This window comes from Oncorhynchus clarkii, chromosome 3 (genome assembly GCF_045791955.1).
Source record: "Oncorhynchus clarkii lewisi isolate Uvic-CL-2024 chromosome 3, UVic_Ocla_1.0, whole genome shotgun sequence".
Classification (NCBI taxonomy): Eukaryota; Metazoa; Chordata; class Actinopteri; order Salmoniformes; family Salmonidae; genus Oncorhynchus; species Oncorhynchus clarkii.
Window position 1 is genome coordinate 27736705 of NC_092149.1, and position 17873 is coordinate 27754577.

The 17873-nt window shown below is 46.0% G+C and overlaps 1 protein-coding gene across 9 annotated transcripts in view; it reads left to right on the plus strand.

The window, feature by feature from the left end:
* The first annotated feature begins 6156 nt into the window (after nucleotides 1-6156).
* LOC139392213 (chondroitin sulfate proteoglycan 5-like) overlaps nucleotides 6157-17873 on the plus strand; it is a 62046-nt gene continuing 50329 nt past the window's right edge. For 8 of the 9 annotated variants that reach the window (XM_071140022.1, XM_071140039.1, XM_071140059.1 and 5 more), the window contains exons 1-2: nucleotides 6315-6838; nucleotides 17519-17873. The exon at nucleotides 17519-17873 is cut by the window's right edge and continues 618 nt beyond it. In XM_071140022.1, coding sequence (XP_070996123.1) covers nucleotides 6742-6838; nucleotides 17519-17873 — 452 coding nt within the window. In that variant the 5' untranslated portion in view covers nucleotides 6315-6741. Of the gene's footprint in view, nucleotides 6839-17518 lie in introns of all 9 variants that reach the window. The other variant, XM_071140075.1, reaches the window with a different exon arrangement.

A 17873-nucleotide genomic window follows, 5' to 3' on the forward strand; every position in this document is an offset into this window, starting at 1 on the left:
TCCTCTTCCCCAGCTGAGTGAGTGGTAGAGATAGACGCAGCGAGAGAGTGTGCTGCTGATGGGCACGGGGATAGAGACTAGCTGCTCCCTGAATGAGTTGAGATGAGATGTTTCATAATTGACACAGTGTCTCCCTCTGCCCTCCCACAGCTGTGCCGATTCTGCCACTGCCAATGAGCTTTACTCTTCACAACTCAAGCATAGCTCTCCTTCACGCTCCCCTTCTCTCCTCTGATTTCCCCCTTGATGTTCATTCTCCTCATTTTACCTTCACCTTGATTTTCAACATTTTATTTTTCTTCTCTGCTCCCTCTGCAGTCCCATCTTCCTGTTCCTCGCTTTGGTTGCTTAGGCTACTGATCGAGTACCCTTAGTAATTGAAGTAGCCTAACATGCTGCTATTGTGTCAAACTGTTTTTAGCATCAGCCCAGCTGTCTTGCTTACCAGTAATGGCAATAGTGTGTCAATTTCATCCTTCCCTTCGGGCCAATAGTCCAGCCCTATGTGCTTGATTTAGTGGCTGTAAACATAAACAGATGCATAAGTATCATCCATAAACAGATTCATGAATATGAAGTGATTTGTGTTGACAGGCCTTAAACAGGTCTATGAATAGGGCATTGAGAAGAAGAGGATAGAAGTGTCCTCCTTAACCATAATGCATACAAACCTAGGCAAAATGTTCCCAGTTTCTGTGTGTGGCTGCAATAGATGCTCTGTGCCATTGAAAACATATTTCCAGCGCAATGCAAATGTAGGGAGGATGAAGCAAATAATGCCAGCCTGTGTGAGTAACACCATCTGTTTTTTTTAGCAGCGTGCGTACGCCTGTGCCTGTGTAACAGGTAGGTTCCATCTCTATCTGACGCACAGAGGGTCCTTGCCCTTTCACGGAGGATGTTGCCATGGTGACATTCTTTCACTGTATAGCACTAGAGCAAGTAGCGCCATGGGCAATCCATCACACAGGTTAGTGTCAAAGAACAGTGGCTTAGTGTTATAATGATAATAATCACGGACTGCATTGAAATAACGCTTTCACCATGCGTCAAGCACTTCACATTGTGTATGGTTAACTCCATCCACAACCAATACATAGCATCCACTTAGGTGGGTGGTGCACGGCAGCCATTTTGTGCCAGAGACTTCACCACACATCAGCTTTTGCAGTAAGACAAGTGTGTGTGTTGTGCTCCTGTCTGACAGGTTGATGTCTCATACTGTAAACTCTGAGGGGGATGTGAGCGAGGGGTTTATTAAAGATGGAGGATGTTAAAGTAGGGCAGCGGTTCACACTGCCAGAGGGGGTGATGGGGAAAGGAGCGACGTATGCAAACCTCTCCTTATCTCTCCTCTCCTTCACCCACCATTCCTCTCTCCTCACAGACATTCTCATTGTTTTCATCACTCCAACGCAGGTATCAGACCATATTCATTTACGGTAGTATTGCCCAACGCTTCTCAGTTATTACTCAATATTTACTGTATTTTTGGAGGGAAATGGTCAAGCAAGCTTTTTATTTGACATGTCAGTCTTTGTACTGCAGTCGCCCATCTATCCCTTCTCCCCTATGAAGTGACCTTTGACATGTAAATGGCACTGACGAAAGCCAGTGTGAACTACCCTGAAATGACATTTAGATACCATTCGATTGTACTGTTGCAATGTAAACACTGGCAATGGATGACTCATGCATAAAGTAGCATCACACACACACACACACACAATCAGCCTCACTTACCGTGCTTTTAGTTGTACACAGGGCTACCAAATGTTCCTTTCAATTGCTCCGATTCTGTTCTTCCGCTCGACTGATTGAGTGAAAGCCATTGCTGAGCAGTACTTAGCTAATTATCCCAGTCATAGACTGTAAAAGTGCTGTAGACAAGAGGTTTCAGTGCTTCCTAATGGGCAAAGCAACTCTGGCAGCCCCCGCATGGATTCCTGCAGTTCTGTCATCTTTCTGCTGGGTATTTGATGAGAACACATTAGCTGTGAACACATGAGGGGACAATGACAATAGAGCTCTCTCTCTCTATCTCCTCACACACACACACACACACACACACACAAGCTATTATGACCTGTGTTTCCACGCCTCACTACGTCCTGGCCGACGGATACATAAACATTCCGTTTCGCTCCATCTCCCTCATTACCTGCATCCATTTTGTCTGTCACTGTCTCAAACTTCAAATTATGCAAGAAGAAATCCTCAGTGGCTCGACAGTAGGCTCCAGTGGCTAGGATTGATCTCTATATCCACGGCCCACGTTGACGATGTGATATAATGAAAGTACAAAAATGCAGCGTGATACTATCAGTGTATGTGTGTAGTGTGTTGTGTGCAACTTACTTAACTCTCATTGTTCTCTCTACTCAGAACCCCCCCCCCCCCCCCCACACCAACCCTTCAACAGGCCCCACTCTGCTATTGATGACACTGTCATGTCTTGTTTATTCATGAACCTTGTATTTACTGACTTACTATGTCATCATGGAGTCTGTAGAATTAGGAATGGTGGAGTCATGAGTCGCCAGTCCCTCAACTCTCACTCTCATATTGGTCATTGGCCTCGGCTAATTGGTTCCTGCAGAGATTAGTCTTGTGCCATTTCCATGAGCCTAACATCCACCAGTCTCATTGGTGTTGCTAAATTGATCTCAATGGTTTACTGGAATTGACGTACGAGAGGCGATCAAATATTGACACGTGCCAGGTTGTGCTTTATTTTGACACTGGTAAATTTGCAGAGAGGAAAACTTGTCCAGGAAATGTCTGGTTTACAAAGAAAAAAATAGAAGTATGTTTGTTAATGTGTGTGTATGTGTGTGGTGCGTGTGTGTGTGGATGTGGGTTTCCATCTGTGCATTAGACCATTCTTTTATACTCCCATCTTAGTTTCTGGAGCCTGTGAGTGGGTGGTTGCCTTGGCTATGTACATAGTAACAAATGCTCGTGCAAATTACTGAAGCTATTCTGCCGAAGGAGGGAGGAAGAGAGAGAGAGAAGGATGAGGAAGGTGTTGCTGCTGGGTGCAGAGAGGGAGAGGGGGGGGGGTGACTGGAACGGGTGAGGCTGAAGCTTACGTACAGTATGTATGGAGGGGGGGACGATGGTTTGGATAATTGGTGGCCTGTTCAACGTGCTGTTTGGGGTTTAAACAAAGGGGGAGGGGTTTTAAAAGGGGGGGGGGGGGTTGGGGATGGGAGTTTGTTTTAAAGGGGGGGCACAAACAGTTTAGTTCTGCTCTGGTTAGCAGCACGTCAGCTTGTGTTCCCCAAAGCCCAACCCGGCACTAGGAATAGAAGCACTGCTCTGATGGCGACGGAAAGAAGGAGTAGGTGGGAGGAGGAGGACAAAGAGGGATGGAGAAAAAGGGAAGGCTGTGGCAGCATGGGTTTTAACTGGACTGGAAGTGGATTGTAAAATACATCTGGAACATGGATCTGTACAATAGAATCTGTGTGTGTCTGTCCATCCGAGTATACATGTCTCAACCATGTATCTCATCCAGGAAAAATAACCACTGAGACTCTTCTCCATTCATTGATAAAGACCTCATGCCACACCACACACACAACTACGAGTATGTGCACACACACACACACACACACACACACACACACACACACACAGACACCTCCCACACGAACACTGTCTCTCCCTCTGTCTCAAACTCCCACATGAGCGTTTTCACTGGGCATGTATACAGTAGCTGGAATTCAGAAGCGAAGCAGCCTAAAAGGTCATTGTCTGGCCTCATTAGCACTATCTTCCACACAGCTGTAATAATGAAACCATAATGATATATTATTAGTAATTATATAAAGTAATGTGGGTCATTGAATGACCTGGGATCATCTGTTAAACTCTTCTCCAATCTCACTTTATCATGTTCATACCTAACACAGGATATGTTACCCACACAGCAAACATCTTGCAGTGTTTCTTAGATAAAGGTTAGGGATAACAGTCTAATGTCTGTCAACGGTATAATCTACAATAGCTTTAGAAACATTCTGAGAACATTCCAACAACAGAGCTAAAGGGAGGTGTTCCTAGAACATTGAAGAGAAAGGGAATCATAGTGGAAAATCCATTATGTCCCAGTCTTGTTTTGATTGTTAGATGGGTAGGTATGACCTTTGAACCTCCCACCTTTCCAGTCTGACCTACGATGACCTCAGTCTTCCCCAGGGTGTCTGAGGAACTGCTTAATTGTTACATTGTTTGTTTTGTTATTGTGTGCATGCCTGCCTGCCTGCCTGCACCCAGTACCCCTGTGTCACCAGAACCGGATAATAATTGTTCCCCTGAGGTGGGGGGTCAGACATATTTTTGGGGAGAGGAGAGTGAGGATTATTGTCTAATCCCAACGTTGTTGACGGCCCCGTGTTCAAAATTAAACCGATTGGTGAGGCTTTCATAACAACAGTCCTGGCTAGAGCAGACATGATAGCTGTAAGAGGTATTAACCCAAAATGAGTATATGACGCCCAGAGACAGATCTGGGGTGAGGTGGTTTAGGGGGGTCTATTTGGGCATTGGGGAAATCCCCTCATCTAACCCATCAACCTGACTCACACATAGCCAAATGGCTGATTCAGCTCCGGATGGGTGCATTTCTTAAGGGAAAATAAAGGGGGTTGTCGGGTGAGTAGAGAGGGTAGTGAAAGTCAAGTCGCTCTGACTCAATCGATCCCATCTCAAATGTTACTATATACATAGTCACTCAGGACATAGAGGATACTAACAATGTCTCTGTATAATGTTTTTTAAAAGCATGGGGACTGCAGACTTTGAGAACAGTTGGTGAAGGAGAGCTCTGATAGATGATTTCTAGATCTTAGCAAAGTTAATTGAGGGGAGAATGAGTGGCCACCAGCCCTGTGTCTGAAGGTACTGTACTGTATGTCTGTTTGTCTGCTCCCCCAAAGAGGAGTATTGGTAGGCAGGGGGGCTGCAGACTGCTTGAGGCAGTCTGCAGGGCGTGACCACACACATATACACACACACAGAGCCCTCACAAGAAAGCAAAGCGATCATCTTCAGGTCAGGTCAGGTGTGTTGGAGAGGTAGGATGTGTGAGTACCATCCTTAATTTAGCCGAACCCTGCCTACTTGAAAACGTTGAAAAGTCTCATTTGAAATAGGACAGTCAATTATTCATTTGTTTCACACTGCATTTCTACTTTACTTACTTTCCACAATTAACACACACATGCGCGTGCAGCCAAGCATTCACACGCTCACAAAAACACGCACACACACAACATAAAAGCCTGTTGCCGGGGCTTCTTCCTCCATGGTCTTCCTGCATGGTCTTCATGCATGGTCTTGTGGTCAGCTAGGTCACTCGTGATACAAGTCAGTATTCTAAGTCCACCCATGTCTGAGAACGTTGGGAGATGAAGTGTAAAACGCCCACTAGGGGCAACAGTGAGCATTGTTAAATAGCTTCAAGCATCTGCCTCTGATTCCAAAGATTGCATGTTGGAATCCAGCAATAGAACGTTTTTTGATGCTATTGTTTTAAGCCTATTCATTCGGAGTTAATGCCTAATCTTAAGAATTTGGATGTAATGCCTAAACTAAATCCTAACCATAAAAATCCGGAGTTAATGCCTAAACTAAACCTTAAACACCTTGAAATTTCACGTTTGGAAGAACTTCGAAATTTCACATTTGAGAAACATGGATGAACATGTAGCCTAATTCTGACCTGAGGCTGTGAGAGCTGGTAGCTTGTGAAAGAATGTAGGAACCCTACCGTCAGTACCCTGGGCCCTCATGCATTCATCACTGCATCCCAATGTCTCTCACACCCCACCCCCTCTCTGCTGTTTGTTTCTTTATCTTAACACACAATTAACCAAAACATGTTGTTTCTAAAGCATTAAAACACTACTTTACTTTAAATCTCCCTCTCATCCAACTGTTATATGGCATGTGGCCCATGCACCGAATAGTTTGACCACAGTGCTTAAAACCCATGATTTATTTTTAACTTGATTTATTCAAACATTTGGCCAAAGCATCAATCTCTTCAGGGAAATGCTTGAAACATTTGACAGTGGAAAATAAGCACACGCCTGCACGCTCACGCAGAAGTATTATCATTTTTATTTTAAGTCTCCGTTTATAAATTGTGTTTAAAAGGCTGCTGAAGCGCCGAGCTGAGTGTGTGCACTGGCAAGATCCAAGTCTCAGTTGAATAGCAAATTGGTCCAAATTATTGAAAGGAAAAAAGCCTTGGGAGAGGAGGGGTAGGAGTAGAAGACCGGAGGAGGGGGGCAGCAACAATCCTTTTCCCTTCCCAGATGGTGAGAACAGTGCCGATCGCATCACATTCCGCGGAGCGTTCCCAGTCGTCCTATGGTGAAGTGCCATCGCTCTAATCAAAAACAAACGGAGCCGCAGCTTTCGCTTGCGCTCAACTCAGCTCCAGTACGGAACGTCCATCCTTGGCTGTGCGAGGTCTCCGTCTGGCCGATATTCGGTGGCGACGGGGCCTTGAACGATTGAACTGTGGTTAATTGAAGAAGCGGGAGAAGTAAATACGAGCACACCACTCAAGACGAAGTTACTATGGAGAAGCGCAGGGAGGCGGGAGTCTAACGTGGATAGGGGGCACAAATCAAATCAAAAGATTTACTATTCGGATTAATACAATTTTGAACACTTCATTTTGAGAGGGATTTTCATCAGATTTTCTGGCCATTATCACACGCAAGCATGAACGGAAAGGAAGCGAGGTTTTGCACGGGATGCTGGAGGCTACTGCTGCTGTCAAGCATTCTGGTTCTACACTTGATTCCCCTCTTTGTACATGGTAAGAAATCATTTCATTTTTGACTCACAAGAAAGCATGGGTTGTCTCTTTGTTTTCCCTCGCATGCGTGTGATAGGCTGACCACCGTGAAACCAGTGACAAAACACACTTGCACAGAGAGTCAGTCCAACAAAGGGGACCAGTGAGCCTTCTATTGTAGACTAGAGCCGACTGGTCATGCGCTCACTCTCAGAATAGTGTCATTAATTAAGCACCATAGGTTATCTTTACCCAGGACGCAAACCAATATTTTATTTGGGTTATGATATGACATTCTGGGTGGGATATTGTCGGGCAATGTGTCAATTCCAAAGAGTGGCAATTGCATGGAGGTTGTATTGGTTTTTGGAGAGCCGGATGGCACAATTGCCTTTCAGCAATGACCCACTCTCTATCGGTGTTACCGGGTAATAGTGGCGAGCCGATGCGCTAGGACTGCTCCCCCTAGGCTGTTGCTGTCACTATGACAGTGATGGAGCCAGGCGACACAAAGGCAGGATTACGGTCGGAGTCTCTGTTGCATTATTCATCAACCAATTTGAACGGACATTCTGATACAGCGCGCCATGGCTTTTATAGAAAACATGAAAAGACACTGAAAACTCTTTATCCTCATTGTCTCATGCTGAATCACAGCACTTCTTACATATGAATAATGTTGTTGGATATGAATAGCCCAGGGATATAATCAATATGACATCATGGGGATATAGGCTACCTAATCTAGTTGATTCATTTTATTTCAATTTCCTTACGCGGTCGCCATTACCATTCGATTTTATGTTTGGCCACTTCTGCTTGGATGGGAGGATGATGCCCAGTGATTGTAGGAATGGGAGCGTGAATTGGTACTCTACAGGCAATGTAGTCTAAGGAAGGATGGGATGATAGGCTATATTTATTTATCCATATGTCAGTCTGTGTAGCCTCTGGAGACTGGAATCTCCCTGGCGCGTCGCTGGTCCGGGTTGGTGCACTATTGTCCAACCCGCAAAAAGAGGATCCGTTTATGCCCATCACCGCCCAGCAACAGGGCACTGAAGACGGTACCAATGCGCCAAGACATGCTTAAACAATGTCTTGATTAAATGGATGAATATATAATATAACGTCAGCCTTGCCAAATATATACAATCATAGCTGCAGGAAAGTAGGTGTGCTGAGGGTGCAGCACCCTCTGGTAAAAATACAATTAAAAACATTAGTTCCACAAAATTTGTGAACTAGGCTTTTATTCATTTTCTTGCGTCACCGGTGGGCTGTGGCAGTGGCACCACCTGCTCCTTCTACTGTGAACACTGTGGTGCCCAAAGAATGGTGTCCCTAACAATGCCAGTTGTTAGGGACAGGGCACCTCTTCTTGGTGCCATTTTCAGTCTTCCGAAGTGAAGAGATGGTTAGGGGGTGAGGGACGTAGAGGCATCTCTCCTCCCCCATTCAGAATGATGACTGTGTGAGCGGGTTTGGACGGGTGATGGAGGGGGTAATGGTAGTCAAGGCTCAGCCACATTTCCAGGATTTATGTCCCTGGGGCCAGCATGGTGATGGACTCTGGGAATGATGGACTCTGGGAAGGTCGGCCTCCCAGCCCGCCTGCCTGCCTGCCTGTCTGCCTCTCCCTCCTGCCTGCCTGCCTGCCTCTCCCTCCTGCCTGCCTCTCCCTCCTGCCTGCCTCTCCCTCCTTTCCTCTGCTCTCCTCTGGCCTGCTGACACACATCTGCCGCGGACAGATTATCTTTGAAACGCAGTGTGTTAATCTTCAAGCCAAATCCCCCCCAGCCTTTTATATAGCAGTTTAGGAAAAAACACACATTTTGATCATAACAGTCATTTTAAAATCAATATAAAGTAAATTGGAGAAATAGTGCACATCTCTCTCTCCCTCTCTCGCTCTACCTCTCTCTCTCTCTACCTCTCTCTCTCTCTCTCTCCCTATCTTGCTCTACCTCGCTTTCTCGCTCTACCCCTCTCTCTCTCTCTTTCTCTCTCTCTCGCTCTACCTCTCTCTCTCTCTCTCTCTACCTCTCTCTCTCTACCTCTCTTTCTCTCTCTCTCGCTCTACCTCTCTCTCTCTCTACCTCTCTCGCTCTACCTCTCTCTCTCTACCTCTCTCTCTCTCTCTCTACCTCTCTCTCTCTCTCTCTCTCTCTCTCTCTCTCTCGCTCTACCTCTCTCTCTCTCACTCTACCTCTCTCTCTCTCTCTCTCTACCTCTCTCTCTTTCTCTCTCTCCCTACCTCTCTCTCTCTACCTCTCTCTCTCTCTCTCTCTCTCCCTACCTCTCTCTCTACCTCTCTCTCTCTCCCTCCCTATCTCTCTCTCCCTATCTCTCTCTACCTCTCTCTCTCTCTCTCTCTCTCTCTCTCTCTCTCTCTCTCTACCTCTCTCTCTCTCTCTCTCTACGATCATTAGGAGTACCTCAACCCCGTGTACCTCAACCCCGTGCACCTCACATGCTGCTTGGTAGAACATCTGCAATCCACCTCCCTCCATCTCAAACAATGGCGTGCTAACATGAAACATGTAACATGAAACCCGCTTTAGGCAGCTCCTCTCGGTGTTGCTTCAGGGGGATTGTGGAGTGACCTTGCATCTCATCAGAGGAGGAGAAGCACGGGGAGAAGCAGAGAAGACACAATAGTGTTATCCCGTTCTCTCTGTCCTACCACCTTCACCCCCCTGATCCCACCTGCACCCCCCTGCACCCCCCTGCTCCAAGGTTCTGCCTCCAGTTGCCAGCAGGGGACCATTAACATAGGTGTCGGTTGGCTTGACCTGGCCAGCCGTTTAAACGTGTGTGTGAGCATTCCCATAGGTTGTGATAGTGTTAAGAATAAGTGTGTATCTTTGTGTTCTTGCACGTTCTAGTAGTCTGTGTGCGTGTCAGCGAGTTCATGTCAGTGCACGCGCCTCCTAATGTGTCAGCGCACATCTAGTCTCCTCCTCAAAGCGAACCGTGCTCTGCAATGCGAGCGGAGCGTATTACATCACCGAGACGGGCGTCCATAGTTGAGCCCTGTCCTATTAGTATTCATTCCCCCACCTCCCCCTGTTAAAGAGGTGGTCCTCTGTAGCTCCGTTGGTAGAGCACAGTGCTTGCAACACGAGGACCGTGGGTTCCATTCCCTGGACCACCCATATGTAAAATGTATGCATGCATGACTGTAAGACACTTTGGATAAACGCATCTGCTAAATGGCATATGTTATCATATATTAATCAAGACATCCACCACACTACCACATTCAGCTGAACCAGCCCAAGAAAGAACAAAAGGAAAAACAAGCATAAAATGGATAATAAGATTACTGATAGCTGGATTAATGTGGACTGTGTGATCCCTGGATGCCTTTGAAAGCTGGGAGTTTATCGAATCCTTGATTTTTAATTAGGCTAATCACTTAAATCAGTGGTTCCCAACCTTGTTTAGTTACTGTATAGCACCAACTGAATTTAGCTCTGCCTGGAGGACCCCTGTGGTACCCCCTCGTGTGCATTTTATGGTATCATGAGTCTCAAGTGCCCCCTATGGATAGGCCAAGTACCCCAGGGTTCCTATTACCTCTGGTTGGGAACCGCTGACTTAAACCAATCAGGAGGAAGCAGGAAGATAAAGGAGGAGAGTATGGACACCGGAGGGGCATGCTGAGAGAGGACAGGCTCCCTGTTCTGCATTTTGATAACACACATGCATACACTCAACCAGGCACACACAAACTGCAAGTGTTATGTAAGCTACACACCTGCACACACACCCTTTGTTCTTACGCAATGAATATTTATGTCTGGAAATGTGAGTATTAGCATTTTGTCCTTGTAGTGTGTGCGTGCATGCGTGTGTTTGTGTGCAGATCTGTTAGGTTAGCAACGCTGCATCAACTCTCTCTCTGCACAGTGAGGGCAAGACCGTTGCCATGGCAACACAGCCCTCCTCCAGCCTGCCACCTGTTGAGCACAGAAATGAAAGGTTTAACGTGATGGAGGGAGGAAGGTATAGAGAGAGAGAATGAGAGAGAGAGATTGAGAGAGTGGCAGAGTGGTAGGTGGAAATCAGTGCAGGGGTGTTAGTCTGCTGAATGCAGACTCATGCATATCAACTTTCATCGATATTAATGAATGGTATTGAGTAAAGAGAAAAAGGTTCATGCATTATTCATAATGGTTATATAGTGTGTGTGTGTGTTATACGTGCACACATGTGTGTATGTGTGTGTCTATACACAGTATGAAGGTCCTCTCTTGAGGATTGTTTAGAGGGAGCTCACTATAAAATCAATGGAAACGAGTGATCAGTCACACTCACTCTCTCACACACAACCTCACAATCCTTTTCACTTGACTATCATCCTTTGCTGTTCATCTCTCTCTCTCATGCTCACCTAACTGCCATTTCGTCTGCTTATCTTTTTCACCCTTTTCCCTCCCTCCCATTTTCCCTCCCTCTCGTTCCCTCCCATTTTCCCTCCCTCTCGTTCCCTCCCATTTTCCCTCTCCCTCTTTCCCTCCCTCTCTTTCCCTCCCTCTTTCCCTCCCTCTCTCTCCCTCCCTCTTTCCCTCTCTCTCTTTCCCTCCCTTTTCCCCCTCTCTTTCCCTCCCTCTTTCCCTCCCTCCCACTTTCCCTCCCTTTCCCCCCTCTCTTTCCCTCCCTCTCTCTCCCTCCCTCTTTCCCTCCCCCTCTTTCCCACTTTATCTCACTGCTCTGGCCACCCTGACCATTGACCCTTCACCCCTATATCCTTCTGTCGGTGTCAGCAGACACTGTCTGGGAGCTAAAAATCTGTCACAAACAATCACCGTCCTCTTTACTGTCTGTCATAGCCAATCACAATCCCCTGTTTCATTTGGAGGTAGGCAACGCATCCCAACTAACCAGGAAACAAAAGACTTGGCAGATAGCCAACATCAACCCTGTTGCCCCTGGCAATGCCAAATATCTCTCATTACCACCACCCACGCCCTCCGCAACAGGGGCTGGAACCTACCCCAACCCCCCCATACCCCCCAAACACCTCAGAATACCCTTTAAGGGTGAGGGGGTTCCTTATGTAACACTGTCTGACTGTCCTGTCTGAAAGTGGAGCACAAAGACCACTTTATCCCCCCCCATCCTCCCAGGCCGCCACACACCGCTCTCTGACAGCCCTAGGCCCGGGGGTCTGCTGTGGCCCCTGTGAGCCTGATTCCATCTGGGCCAGGGGGACAATCAGTGGTGGAGGCCGGGGACGGTGAGAAGACCAGGTCTAAACAGGGACCTGACCCTACCCTGGCAATGCCCTGGCAATCCCTATTCAGGCCATTGTGGCATCATGCCAGGCTGCCACCCTGCTGGACCTGTGGATCTAATGTCCATTTTATTGGGCATCCCGTATACCACAGCCTTGTTAACAGACTCTGTGTCATAGTGGGCACAGTGTATCTTGTTGGCTGGGATTGGGTTGATGTTCAGGATGTATGGTTACTCATGCTGAATAGGTAAGTCACCTACCTCTTTCTCACACAAGTCTCCCTTTGATATCAATCCATGAGCTACACAATAGTTTTGCCTCTGTAGGCCCACCTCAAGTTAAGCGTTAAATTACATTGCATTTTTGATCACTCGCTTTTTTTAGATAATTACATGCAGGTTTTGTATTCTCTGATCTCCTAAAACTTTGCTTGATCACAAACAGTCTCAAACGCAATATGAAGTATTTTTAGACTGGTGTTAATAGTCTCGCCTTGCAACTGGATAAATCAAATCAGTGTCTTCACATTGTTGAAAGAGAATGAGACTGCTATTTGTCTCTGGTGAGTACAAGTCTTTCAATGGAAACCTCAACTCAAGTAACTCCAAGAATGGCGTAAGCAACTTAATGTGTTCTAGTTTGACTTCAGAAACAGCCACACATATACGGGCCGGCCCACTCTCCCTGCATGTGAGCAGAAGTGTCTAGGACTAAACTTCAGTTCTCCTTATTGAATCAAAAGCCTTTATTTGTGGCCTGGTCACAGTGGGAGATATGGATCTGCTGTTCACAGTGGTTCTCTATCTATGGGTCCTGGCTAAGGCTGCAAAATCCCGTGAACTTTCATTAAATGCCCTGGTTTTCCCGATATTCCGGTTGCAGGATTCCCGGAATCTGGAAATCTCCAACCAGAATTTCTGGAAAACCAGGGAATTTATGAAGAGTTCACGGAATTTTACAACCCTAGTCTTGGCCGGTGGTGCCCAGCGAAATCAGCAACCTGTCAAAAGTCTCCTTGTTAATCCAATTAGGTTAACAAGACTCTATGTGAGGATGCATTTTTAATTGAAACTCACTTTAGAGAATCAGCAATTTCTCCCTGGCAGACAGACACACTGCTGCCTCCAATAGAGTGGCTCTTCAAGAGCACCACTGGTGTCCTCCCTAGAGAGAGCGAGAGACAGACAGAGAGAAACGGAAGGGGTTGAGAGAGTGTGTGTGTGTGTGTGTGTGTGTCTACGGTGTTAAGTGATTAATAATGCAGTCAAATGAACAAATTGCCCCCTAGTGGCCTCATGGGTGGAATGGTATTCATATTTTTAGTAATTTCATAATTAATGAACGTTATTTATAAAAATCCGGTGTTTCTATGTCAAATGGTTTTGTTTTATTTCAGTCTTCTGTGATGTATAGTATATGTGGTGTTATATTGGTATGCAAACTCAAATGTAATATATTTAAACTCTATATCTGACAGTTTTCAGGTGTTTTCTTTAAGCACATAACCGTGAGGTGTATACTTTTTTCAAAGTAGATTTGGTTAAGACTACCAAGAAACACTCTATGTGACCCTGATTTAGCCCACTGCAGTAAAAGGTTTTAAGAATCCTTTGAAGATGATTTATTTTTACCTTGAAGTAATCACTTGAAGATTCAAATTTTGGACAGCCTATGATTCTCCATGATATGACATTGCTTATATAGTGATTATATGACATTTTAGAAGAGAGAACCACACGTATGGAATGTTTTAATTGATGAAAGAGTTGATGCCCAATGCAGTACAACTCCAGTATTCCTAACTTAATAACCCTGACAAACCCGACATCCCATGAAATCTAGACATTTATACTGCACATAAATGACAGCCATGTATCCCAAAAATATTTCTAAGGCTGTTAGGCCACAACACTGACCATACTTTGAATGATACTGTTATAAGCACAGCAAAAAAAGAAACGTCCTCTCACTGTCAACTGCGTTTATGTGTGTAAATATTTGTATGAACATAACAAGATTCAACAACTGAAACATAAACTGAACAAGTTCCACAGACATGTGACTAACAGAAATGGAATAATGTGTCCCTGAACAAAGGGGGGGGGGGGGTCAAAATCAAAAGAAACAGTCAGTATCTGGCATGGTCACCAGCTGCATTAAGTACTGCAGTGCATCTCCTCCTTATGGACGGCACCAGATTTGCCTGTTCTTGCTGTGAGATGTTACCCCACTCTTCCACCAAGGCACCTGCAAGTTCCTGGACATTTCTGGGGGGAATGGCCCTAGCCCTCACCCTCCAATCCATCAGGTCCCAGACGTGCTCAATGGGATTGAGATCCGGGCTTTTCACTGGCATGGCAGAATACTGACATTCCTGTCTTGTGGGAAATAATGCACAGAACGAGCAGTATGGCTGGTGGCATTGTCATGCTGGAGGGTCATGTCAGGATGAGCCTGCAGGAAGGGTACCACATGAGGGAGGATGATGTCTTCCCTGTAACGCACAGCGTTGAGATTGCCTGCAATGACAACAAGCTCAGTCCGATGATCCTGTCACATACCGCCCCAGACCATGACTGACCCTCCACCTCCAAATCGATCCAGCTCCAGAGTACAGGCCTCGGTGTAACGCTCATTCCTTCGAAGATCAACGCAAATCTAACCATTACCCCTGGTGAGACAAGACCGCGACTCGTCAGTGAAGAGCACTTTTTGCCAGTCCTGTCTGGTCCAGCGACGGTGGTTTGTGCCCATAGGGGACATTGTTGCCGGTGATGTCTGGTGAGGACCTGCCTTACAACAGGCCTACAAGCCCTCAGTCCAGCCTCAACCTATTACAGACAGTCTGAGCACTGATGGAGGGATTGTGTGTTCCTGGTGTAACTCGGGCAGTTGTTGTTGCCATCCTGTACCTGTCCCGCAGGTGTGATGTTCGGATGTACCGATCCTGTGCAGGTGTTGTTACACGTGGTCTGCCACTGCGAGGACGATCAGCTGCCCATCCTGTCTCCCTGTAGCGCAGTCTTAGGCGTCTCACAGTACGGACATTTCAATTTATTGCCCTGGCCACATCTACATTACTCATGCCTCCTTGCAGCATGCCTAAGGCACGTTCACGCAGATGAGCAGGGACACTGGGCATCTTTCTTTTGGTGTTTTTCAGTCAGCAGAAAGGCCTCTTTAGTGTCCGAAGTTTTAATAACTGTGACCTTAATTGCCTATCGTCTGTAAGCTGTTAGTGTCCTAACGACCGTTCCACAGGTGCATGTTCATTAATTGTTTATGGTTCATTGAACAATCATGGGAAACAGTGTTTAAACCCTTTACAATGAAGTTCTGTGAAGTCATTTGGATTTTTAGAAATTATCTTTGAAAGACAGGGTCCTGAAAAAGGGACGTTTAGTTGTTGATTGTGAAAACAACAGGAAACATAGACTCATGTTACTGTTTGGCCATTTTGCCAGAAACAATGAGACAGACCTTGTCTTTGGAACGTTACTTTCTGTCTCTGTTTGTTTTCCAGACGTACAACTATAAAATACACAAACTGACTGAGTAATTGTTAGAGCTGAACAAATACAGAAGTGTGACTAAAGTGTCTCTTTACCGTCAGAGGGAGCTGTCTGTTGAGTAGCCTGCTCCCCTGGGGACTACTCACACAGAGTTAGCTAGCCTGTTCTGTTCTCTGTAGAGTTGATCACTTAATGAGGGAATGACTGTGTGTGTGTGTGTGTGTGTGTGTGTGTGTGTGTGTGTGTGTGTGTGTGTGTGTGTGTGTGTGTGTGTTTGTCCGTGCGTCTCTGTGTGTGTGTGTATGTGTGTGTGTCCGTGTGTGTGTGCGTCTGTGTGTGTGTGCGTCTGTGTGTGTGTTTGTCCGTGCGTCTCTGTGTGTGTGTGTATGCGTGTGTGTCCGTGTGTGTGTGCGTCTGTGTGTGTGTGCAGTATATTCCTTTAAGTATATTCCCTGATTATGTGTGTAAGCGTGCATGCCATAGTGGTTTTGGCCAAAGCGGCGCTGCTCAGAATGTCAGATGATGTCTTTAACAGCAGTGCGAGTCTATCTGGTGGATGGATTAACTCAAAATTCATCCTCTTTTTGAAAGCCTCTGTTTCTCTGACTACAGCAGTAAAAAGCCCAGGATTCCACCTGGCTGCTACCATAATACTAACATGACGACACCCATTAACAACCTTTATCTGCTTAGTAATGTAATACTCTATAGGCCCACTGTAAATTTCCTATTAATAATTCTAGTACAACAGCAACTGGTTTTGTTGAAGCTTTGTGAGTTCTTTGGTTGTCACGCACCACGTTTAATGAAGAAATAGTTATATTGTTTCATATGAGATAATGGTTCGTGTGGGTGTGAAGGTTCTTCTTCTTTGTTTTCACGGTGAAACCGAGACATGGCATAGCGCTTGTCACAAATGGCATAGCGCTTATTAAATATGATGATGGCATTTCTGAGAAAGAAAACATGTTGGTCTCTCTTACTGACAAGTAAGTCCAACACTTTTTCACTGAACTACATGTGTGTCTGGTTAAAGTAATGTGTCTCCCTGTGTTTCTCTCAGCTCTGCTCTCTGTGAGACTGCAGGCTGAAGATGCCATATGACCGTCTCCCCTCCAGATCACTCCACCTCCCACAGGGAGTCCCGGAGACCCTAAACCCCAAACCATAATCCCTAATCCCAGCTCCTTGCCATTCAAGTACATTAGTCAATTATTACACATAATCCATGGGGTTCGCCAAAGCTGCTTTAGGAGAGGAATAAGGAGCTACACTTGGCTGAAGTCATTTACCAGTGGATAAGTATATGGCCAGTCCATCTTGGTTTAATTTGTTTTGCATTTTAGCTTCAGGGTAATGCTGGACTGTTGAGCCAGTTTGGGAGACAGATACCGCCCAATGACTAGGGACTTGAGTCACGATATGTTCAATCATTCAATAGCTGACACAACTCGTGTGTGGATTTTTGGCTGAAGCCTCAATGCAAGAAAGTCACTGGTCATCTCATAGTTTGTTCGGTTGGTGTTTGTTTACTACAGATGTAGGATGTTCATTTGATCACTCTTTTGTTGCTGAGAATTGTCCTGCACAGCAGGAAATGCAAACGTGTAGTGTATCTGAGATATAAAAAGGATTCAAAGGTTTGTAATTTCCACTTAAAAAATGTCAGACTTGACTTGCCCTAATGAAAAATGTATCAACTCCTACAAAAAAAGTTGACTCATTCTAATGCACATAATAATTCACATTTCTTGTTGCTGCCGGATTATTTTCATGCCGTAGGAAACTGGCTCCAATTGAGATCCTACATCTGTGTCGCTGCCGCTTATATTAGGTCTAGTTCTTGTGTCCGTGTTTTGTATTATGAATGACATTAAGTGGACAGATTGATTAAAGGATATTCACTCATGGCCCTGACAGCATTGTTTTCTTGTATGTTTGCAGGGAACACTCTGGGGGCCAATGTCACTGAGTTGGACACCACAGCCAATGTGACATCCCTGCCCAGTAAGGTCGAAGAAGCGGCCAAAGTGAATGATGTCGTTACCAAGGTGACCTGGATCAGCAGCTCAGTCAGCCCCATCGTCACAGTGACCCAGAGGCCCGGCCACATGCCCCGCTCCGAGGAGGAGCAAAGCAGCGGCATGCTGGGAGAAGGGGTGTTGCCAGCCGAGGAGGAGGTGGTGGCCCCGCCCAGGATCAGCCCTGACTCAGCAGAGACAGAGCTCCTGCTGCCTAGCAACCCCCGTGGCACGGAGGATGAAGAGGAGCACACCGACCCACCGTGGCTGAACGCCAG